At 35.4% G+C, this 10,130-nt stretch overlaps 1 protein-coding gene across 5 annotated transcripts in view; it reads right to left on the reverse strand.

Annotated features, from left to right (window-relative positions):
• The window catches only part of LOC127859845 (uncharacterized), a 23,852-nt gene extending 17,857 nt beyond the window's left edge, over positions 1 to 5,995 (reverse strand). For 2 of the 5 annotated variants that reach the window (XM_052397379.1, XM_052397376.1), the window contains exons 1-2: positions 2,284 to 3,737; positions 1,133 to 1,303 (exon numbers count right to left, since the gene is read on the reverse strand). In XM_052397379.1, the coding sequence (XP_052253339.1) occupies positions 1,133 to 1,303; positions 2,284 to 2,380 (268 nt within the window). In that variant the 5' untranslated portion in view covers positions 2,381 to 3,737. Of the gene's footprint in view, positions 1 to 1,132; positions 1,304 to 2,283; positions 3,738 to 4,223; positions 4,833 to 5,087 lie in introns of those variants that run through there. The other 3 variants (XM_052397377.1, XM_052397378.1, XM_052397380.1) reach the window with 3 other exon arrangements.
• Positions 5,996 to 10,130: the final 4,135 nt, after the last annotated feature.

A 10,130-nucleotide genomic window follows, 5' to 3' on the forward strand; every position in this document is an offset into this window, starting at 1 on the left:
TGTAACCTTTTTTTTAATATTTGCCCCTCAGATTCAAATAGAGCCTATGTATTGCCAAAGTTAATATTCTGACAAAAGTTCATTAAGAATGGAATGGACAATCTGACCAAGTCGAATTAAGATTGAGTAAAAACTATGGCATCTGGAGTGTTAACAATGTTTTTCTAACTTTTGAACAGGTGACCTAGTTTTCGGACGCCCTTGACCCAGGTTCGAACTCGGTCAGGATTTAGTCAGGATAAACATTCCAACTTAGGTGCATTCAGATTGATTAATAAATAAGGCCTTAAATAAAGTGTTCATTACATTCGACCCGATGACATAGTTTTGGGACGAAAGTGACCTGTATTCTAATTCGGCTTTGATAATGTCTTAAAAACATTATGATAAAGTTGTATCACGATTGAGTCGTACATGTGGCCTCTAGAAAGGTTAAAAGGTTTTGAAAGATTCGACCTAGTGAGCTTGTTTTGGACACAGATTTAAACTCGACCCCAAAACTGTCAAAATAACATTATTTCCAAGTTTAGTCTTAACGTAATAATAAATCATAATCATATGCTTGGTTGAGTCATAAATATGGGTACAAGGTTTTTCTAACAAGAGATGGTGTTTCAAATAATAATTTGACCAAGTGCCATGAAGGTCGAGTCATACGCGTTTTCTCTAGAGTGGTTACACAATGTTTTACTTAGATGTGTCCTTGTTTTTAGTAGCATGTGACCAGGATAAAAACTCTGTCTATATGTTGTCCTTATAATCATTCTGACAAAGTTTCATCAAGATTGGATGAAAAATGTGTCTTCTTCTGTGGTAACGAGCTAAAAATATGACGACGAACGCTCGACACCGGGTGATCACAGTAGCTCACCTTCAGCATTTCGTGTTTAGGAGGGTTAAAAAGGCAAAATGTGAAGTCCTATAAAATACTGAAATGCAGAAACTAACAATGAATAAAGACAAAGGTTAACTGTTATAAATTGAGTTTAGGCTGTGTGAATAAGTTTACAGGATTTAAAAGAAAGTGGTATTCAGAAATCCTTATTGAAAAATAAACTTCTCTATATATTCAGCCGACAATGAAGTAAATTGATTATCTTTAATAAATAAAACATTCCGAAAATGGGAATACTTTTGTTAGGGATTCGAACTTCAAAGCCGTAAAGCCAAACGGGATTTGTTATTTTCAGGACAGGTTTTTCGTCCGTCCACATCCGCCAGTTCATCATGGTCTGCTTGCTGTTTCGACATTTGATGTACACGTCATACCACGTGCTCGATGGGTTGCTTATAAAATCGGCCTCTGGATAAAATATTACAATTACTTTAAGAAATAGCACTACCATACATTGTTTGTTCTTCGTCTGTACGTTTGTTCGTCTGTACGTTCGTTCGTATTTACCCCGGTCTAAATACGTTTCAATATTTTACCAGCTTATCTTTATTAATTGGGTCTCGCCCTGGGAAAGTTTAGCATATGCAGGTGAATAAAGAAGAATACCAGATAAGCTTGTGCAGTTTGAACAGGCCAATCAAGGACGGCACTTTTTCGATTAAATGAAATCTCTTCTCAGCAAAAATCAAGTTAAGGCGGATGGCGTCGTCCCTGATAGCCTTAGTAGACTGCACAGGCTAATCTGGGACTAAGCTTTATGCACATGCATCAGGCCCCATTTTTCAAGAGCTCGGTTTACAGACTCATTTTCGATTTCCCTTAGTAAAAGGGATTCACATACAACGCAAAAGCAAGCAAAGGTATTGTTCAAGATTCACATACAACGCAAAATCAAGCAAAGGTATTGTTCAATTGTATCGCAGAAAACATTGGTTTGTTGGTTTGTTGGTTTGTTTGCGACAATCTTTAACATTGGCCATAACTTTTGCAATATTGAAGATAGCAGCTGGATATTTGGAATGCATGTGTATCTCACGGAGCTGCACATTTTGAGTGGTAAAAGGTTAAGGTCATTGTCATCCTTCAAGGTCAAAGGTCAACTATATGGTGGGGAAATAATGTTTCACAAACACATCTTGTTTGCTTTCACAACTATATATGACAATTCAATATAAAATATGTGTAAATATATTCAATTAAAAAGACATATTAAAATGCTCCACATTCTGTGAACACGTCCCTTTAACCTAATTGATACAATAATAATTTCAAATTAGAGGAAAACTTCATAGTTTGAATCGAAATAATTTCCGTAGCTTTGGTGAATATCAACAAATCCCGTAAAAATATCTCAAATTATTTGTGAAAAAATAAAACAAATAACTTACCTAAAACTCCAATAATAAAAGCCAGTAGAAATCCCGTGTTCGTTGCTTTACTTTTCGGCCTCAGGAGGGCAAATCTAAACTTCGAAACCGTGGACATATCGCCGACAAGTTCTGTCCTCTAACACAACTAATTACAAATATTTACCCCAAAATGTTTGTTAAATATGCTTGTTATATTACATCGTCACGTTGATTATTTTCTCAACATTAAAGTTTTCCTTGCGTATATAAATTGATTTATCAACGGCATCCGGAGCGTCCGTTGTTAATGTCGTGGTGAAGATGGGTCAAATGCTGACCTCCGTAAGTTTACCTCAAATCATGATGTAGTTACTGAGACATTCCCTGTCAACAGTACAAAAATACAAGTCAAAATATCACTTCAAAAGTTTATCGGTAGAAAAAAAAAGTGTTTTGCAAAATTACGAGTACATAAGCAACTTTATGCGACATATTAGTAAACGCGTATATTTGTTATGTGATATTGTATACTTAGCTTAATACATCATTGAAATAGATAACTTAAGATAGTGCGAACAAGATCTGTGGTTTCCGGAAATAAGAGCGGAATTCGCAATCAGAGAGGGTCGTTTTTTGAACGCAGGGCGAGATCTTTGATATGCAACATCCGTCTAGAGTACTGTTAGAAACAAGTACGCTATATGACTATGAGTTATCTCGCACGACCAAAGTTCAATTTCTTTGTTTTGTTAAACTTTAAATACAAAAACTCCGTTTGGTTTGAAGACAGATAGACACGTTTAATTAAAAAAAGGTGCTAAAGCTAGATATCAGATAACCATCAAAACATAATTATAGTTTCCAGGCGAACATTTAAAGGGCATAGTCTCAGATGCGGGCCAATTTTCTTCAGATTAAACTTTCTCTACTTTAAACATGTAGCACATTTAAATATATATGGGACATTTATGGCTGGTGTGTGGTGTTTAGATGAGTAGAAAAGGCATAAAGTGTGTTTCATTAATTCAAAATCGGGTCCGGTATTCGGCCCCATTCCAAATGGAAAAAAGTATATATTTTTCCCAAGTGGGAGCTAAACATTCCCAAATTAAGGTTTCCCAAAAAATAATATATTTTTTTTAGATCTCAATATTTTGTTTATCTCCCATCCATAAAAGTTCAACGTTAGTAAATGTAATACTGAACAATCTTGTATTATCAATTGTGGAGCATTTTTAGCAAAACAACAACTGCACTAATTTCCCAATTTTCGTCAAAACACTGCAAATTTTACCAATCCAAATGGGCCCGGCCCCATTCCTAAAATGTTGAAAAAAAAACACTAGCATGTTATTTATATGAGCCTATCTGTAGAAAAACCTGGTCATAATGCATGTGCGCCCCAGATTAACATATTAGTCCACACAGGCTAATTAGGGCCGACACTTTTCGCCTAAACTTGATTTTCGCTAAAAAAGACTTACTTTTACGAAACATATCATGAAAACGGAAAGTTTCGTGCATGATTAGCAGTTGCGGACTGCACCGTCTAATCTGGGACGACACTTAACGCATATGCATTAAGCCCCGTTTTTTTCCAGAACAAGGCTCATATTGTATCGCAGTATATCGTCTTGTATTTGTGTAACAGCTGATGAGAACGAACTTTCTTATAAAAATACTTAACTATTTTATTGCGTAACTAAGAATGGAACCTATTACCAGCATTGTCCATGTGTTTGTTCTAGTTACAGTACTAGTCCAAATTTTTGACGCTCTCAAATATTTAGCTTCTTTTTACATGGGTAATATTTGGAGTTCCAAAGAATTAAGCCCATATAAAGAGTATCTCTAAATTCTTTGCGCGTCTTAAAAATAAGACTAGTTACAGTACCAAATCGAGTAACACAATCGCAATGAAACGTGTTCTGTTTTTTATGTTACGTTTGTCATATTGCCTAACCAGAAATAATACTCACATACAAACGACCCCAATTTTCCTCAAGTCGAAACAACTCATATCAATATACATGAATGTCCATTTATTTAATTTAGACGATTATTTGCACTGTGTTTTGTGATCAATAGTTCACACTGTCTGACGTCGTCAAAGATAAGTTGCGCCGCGGCTGACTTTCGACAGGAAATCAATCAAGTCGGTTTACCGGATGCGCACGTGATTATCCGGACAATCGATTAAGAGAGCACGGGAAACTTTGGGTTCGAGTCTGACTTATCATAACTTCCTAGTTTAAATATATTTTACTCCCAAACACATTCAAGTTCTAAGAAAGAAACGATTAATACCTACGAATTATCGGTATTGTGCTAGGCGTGGACTTGGTAAAAAATTCACACATTTGCAGTAAAGGGTAGGCGAAATTAAATTTACGAAATAAATTTTTCTCTGAAGTTAAGTTGTGTGTGTATGTTGGTTCATATAGTATATGCAATAATTAATGTTGTTTTTGCGAGGCCACGAAAACATTAAAGATATCTTGATAAAACTCCCAAAAGTGATTTTATGCATTTGCGTAAAGTGTCGTCCCAGATAGGCCTGTGCAGAGGCTAATCAGGGACAACACTTTCCACAGAAACTGGATTTGCGTTAAGAAGATACTTGATTTAAACGAAAAAAAAAACAATAAAAGCGGAAAGTGTCGTCCATGATTAACCTGTAAGGACAGCACGGGCTAATTTGGGACGACACTTTACGTACTTTACGCAAATTAATTAAGCCCCGTTTTACCAGATCGATTCTCATAGTAAAGGGCGATTGCAAAGGATTTGCTATACAAACATAAATCCAAAACATTTTGCATGAACATAGAATAAAAGCGAACCTTTCGTCGGCAACTGTCAATAGTTGTGCAATAATTCATGTCATCATATTTATTTCACCTTTTAAATACATGTAAAGCACATTCATTTCAAAGAAGTCGCCGATAAACACGTTAACATATTTCACAAGTTAATAAATCACTAATTGTTCGCTTGGTTAACACGTTAACACGTCAACATATTTCACAAGTTAATAAATCACTAATTATTCAATACATTTATTATTATTGTTTTAAAACGAATGACACATCAATTCATGATAACACATAATTTTATTCATTCTTATGTAATATGCTATTAACCTCGCTTTAATTTCCTTAATTTAAATTGTTGTGCGTTTGCTTTAATGTATAAGAGATGAACACAACCAACCAGCAACCTATTGTTGCTATGTTGTTCTATTTCAAATGAATTGTTTTATTTATTTCCTTGAAAGCCAGTTATAAAACTCTTTTGTATCAGTCATTTTTGCAATTTCCTTATTCCACCACTTTAAGGGTTTGATCATTTAAAGATAATTTAACAACAACATCTTAACTTATATCACGTTTAGCGTCCTTGTTTCACATCAATTTCACTAGGACATTTAAAGATCGTACTCGCACGTGCATTATTTCTTGGTATTTAAATAGAACATTGAACCGTCTGCGTTAGTATTTTGCGTTCCAAAATTCAGACATGAAACACATAATCCAGGTAAACGATTAAAAAAAACTTGTCTTGTCTGCTATTTGGTGTTTCATTTACACGATGCTCACACAAATATCCGACAAAACATTTATTCATATTTGCATCGTCAATGACCATCAGTAATCCTGCACAAAACGATTGCAATTTACTAGCAAATAATTTAACAGAATGAACACACCAACAGGTTGTTAAGTGTTTCGATTCGACTTCGGCGTGTTTTAGTCATGATACACTTATAAGTGAATTGCATACGTGAAACCTGCAGACGATATTTCCTGCACAAGTGGGGGTTCTTTTTAGACTGGTATCCGGGCAGAGTTGTATATGATCCGCGACCTGGGAAAACGGGGCTTAATGCATATGCGTAAAGTGTCGTCCCAGAATAGCCTGTGTCGTCCGCACAGGATGATCATGGACGATAATTTACGCCCGCACTGGATTTGGTCTTGAAGACACCTACGTTAAATGTAAAATTACATACAAAAGGAAAGTGTCGTCCTAGATTTGCACGTGCGGACTAGAATAGCCTGAATGGTCCCAAAGGATGATCAGGGAATATAATTTACACACGCACTGGCTCTGGTTTAGAAGAGACATACATCAAACAATAACTATATAAATGCAGAAAGTGTCGTCATACATTAGCTTTACGGAATACACTGGCTTATCTGGGACAACACTTTAAGCACATGCATGAAGCCTGATTTCTCCTGATCGATGCTTAAGCGGATTCGCAGGTCAAGGGATACAGTTCATTTCAATATTAAAATAACATCTGCGTAATTAAAGTTATAAGAAGTTGGAAGTGTGAGGGCTGAGGAGGCATTATCTTCTTGACAGTTTATATACAAATGGGCTGTGCTCTGTGGAAAAGGGCTTTAATGCATGTGCGTAAAGTACGATCAGCACAGGCTTATCAGGGACGACACTTTCCACTTAAACAATATTTTTGCGAAGAAGAGACTATCTTTAAACGAAAAATACCACCAAAGCGGAAAGTGTCGTCCCTGATAAGCCTGTTCGGGCTATAAGCAGAGTGGGTAATCACGTGACAAACATGATGGCGACGCCCATACCGAGAAAGGTATTTTCACCGTTGTATACCCTTAATTATTTGTATTAATTGTTTAAATGCCGCTCACTTGTCAGCCATATCAGCAAGAAAGTGATTAGCGTTTACCTCTTATTAATATTCGCTCTTTTTCTCGACCTTACTCGCGGCCCATTTTCTTAGCGGAAGCTGTAATTTTGTGACCCGCTAAGAAATTTCGCAGCGAGGAGAGTCGAGATATAGAGCGAATATTAATACGATATAAACGCTTATCAATTTCTTGCCAATTTTAAAGGGTCATGTGTCCGTAGGTCAGTCCGACAAGGATTCCCGCACATTTCACGTGTATCCCAAAAGCCCACTATTGTCAAAACAAATGCACCAAAATACCCAGGTGCGCATGTTCACGTGCCTCTACATAATTACGTTTATAAAAGTTAATCATTTTGTCAGTAATACTTTCTTTTTTATATTTATGTTTTCCATAACTAAAGACCAATATAAAAACCAGAAAAATCTGTAAAATTATATATAGGGCGGTGATTTTGATTTGTGTTTGGAAACGATAGTTATATCAAAGAGATTAAAAAACACCAGCGCATTTGTTGATGCAGTCTTTAATTGCATTTGACACCCGTCATTAACGGGGTGTTGCGAACAATCCCGTGGCTTACTAAGTATTTCGCATTAGTATATACGTTTTATCCTATATCTGCATAAATAAAAACGAAGAATGACACACACGCGGATATCTTTTCAAAGTTTCATCACTTTATACTTGACTCTGCATGTTAACATACGAGCGGTCATTTGAAAATCTATATGCGCCCCCTTCCCTCAAGCCCCAAGCAGCAAACTCGCCCCTTTAATAAAACTGAAGAAAATACTATATACTTTAGTGTAGTGGACTTTGCAAATGCTTAAAGTGCCACAACCCTCGAGACGTTTACGTCTCCTCTTGATGACTAATCACCAATCGTGATACATCTACTATTGTCGGAATCCTCCAAAGATAGATAAACATCGGCTATCTCCGGAATCATCCGAAAGATAAATATACATTGACTATCTCCGGAATCCTCCGTAAAGAAGGTATATATCGACTATCTCAGGAATCCTCCGAAAGATAGCTATACATCGAGTATCTCCGGAACTCTCCGTACGATAGATATGCATCGACTATCTCCGGAATCATCCGTAAGATAGATATACATCGACTATCTCCGGAATCCTCCAAAATATATGTATGTCGATTAACTCCGGAATACTCCGTAAGATAGATTGTTTTATATCGTCTGCTGATATAGAGTGAACTTACCAAGTCAATACGCATATAATTTTTCTTCAGGAATCGCACTCGCTTAATGTCATCAACATCACGACAACTTAAGATTTCAAGGAAAATAAATATATTGTACTTGACAACTTAATATTTCAAGGAAAATATATAAAGTGTACTTTAAAACAACTCTGAAACCTGTACTTGTTAACATATTGACAATTTAACAATGTTTGTCAATCAGACAAAATAGAAACTGTACGCTTGCATATGTTTAGGATATTAACCTCTTAAATTATCATCACACGCGTTGGAGACAAAACAGAAAATATACGCCTGGACATGTTTTGTTTTTAAGACATTTACCTCAAACATTTGTATCAAGGTCATTGAGGGCCAAATGGGAAATTTGCGCATGTTTGAAAGACAAAGTTATACATGTGTGTTTCTTTGTTTGGTTGGTTTGGTTTTGTTTAAATAAAATTATGATTGTTCGTTCTCACATTTCTTGAAAGCCCCTTTTTCCTAAAGATTTCATAATACTGGCTTGTCGAGATGTTTTTTTAATGAAAAGCAAAAACAAATCGTTGGAACAACAGATCAATAATACGTACATAAAACTAGACATTTAAATGCGCCGTTACGTATGTCTACATCGTATGTCATAGTATATGTAAAACGACGTGTTTTAATAACAAAAGCGCGCTTAGTTCGCAAAAACACGAAAACATCACGTGAGTAATAAATTGAGTAAAATTTATGCAAAAAATAAGTCATTCTGTAGGCCCTTCCGTCAATATTGTAGTAAGATCAGTAGATTAAAGGGACCGTTTCGCAGATTCTGGCATGTATTAAACATTGTCATTAAATGCTTAAAATTGATAACTGTAAATATTGGAACTAAATAGCTCCAGTTAAAAACAAGAATAACATTAAAGAAAGCAAACAGTAAGTCTCTATGGGGCTCGAACCACTGACCATTGAAGTAAAAGTCTAGCGTTGAAACCATGCTCCCACAAGGTTCAGTTTAACTCTCTCCTCACAAATATGATAACCAAAATGAAAATTTGCAAATCTAAAATATTTTTGTCAATTTACCAAAACGTGGAAAGGTCATTTTAAGTCATACAAACGCGAACATACACATTCCATATAATTCATTTTTCAATGTGCTTCCATAAATCTCATATTAAAAACCTAGCACAACAGACCGCCGAAACTAACATACACACATTCTATGTCACATGGCATGTTAACACGCTGGTAATGCGGATACTTTGATAACAGATGGCACTTCGATAACACATTACAACAAACGTCACGCCCAAGAGGGACAAGGCACAATTGTCGAGTTTATAAATACTGAATCCCTTTTTGTATTGGGAAGACAAAAATTCACAGAAGAATGGTAGTTTTTTCACCCAAAAATAAAATTCGGTCGGAAAACTGAATGAACTGGATGAATAGTAAACATTTCAACAAAATAAAACTACTTAGAAATTCTGCAAGAAGTTGTTTGATATTCCAGCATGTTAAGTCATCAATGTGCTTCAAAAACTGAAATTTTGATATTATTCAATGATAAATAAACGAAGAAAGGGCATGTTTTAATAGGTGGTATTCATGAAGTTGCAGACACTTTGATTCCCGATAAATGACAATTCGGATAACAAAGACTTTCAACAAATTGGGCACTCTGATAACCGAGTTTTACCTTCTACCTGAAAGGCATATATGTATATTATGGCTAATATTACCAAACATGTTGAAGTACGAATCAATTTGCATACTCAAGGGCGATACATTGGGAATCTATGCATAACTTAATTACAAACACATAGAACATATAACCAATAGCGTATTTCGTTTGCAAAAATTACTATTAATTAATACTATTAATATTATAATTGCAATTATTAAATAAGATTAAAATGCCTATTTCTGAAGAAATATATTTCAAGTGACGACCTGTTATAATTGTCTACATAATGAAGTTGTTTTAAGTGATAACTTGAGATTCAGAGA

This window comes from Dreissena polymorpha, chromosome 15 (genome assembly GCF_020536995.1).
Source record: "Dreissena polymorpha isolate Duluth1 chromosome 15, UMN_Dpol_1.0, whole genome shotgun sequence".
Taxonomy (NCBI): domain Eukaryota; kingdom Metazoa; phylum Mollusca; class Bivalvia; order Myida; family Dreissenidae; genus Dreissena; species Dreissena polymorpha.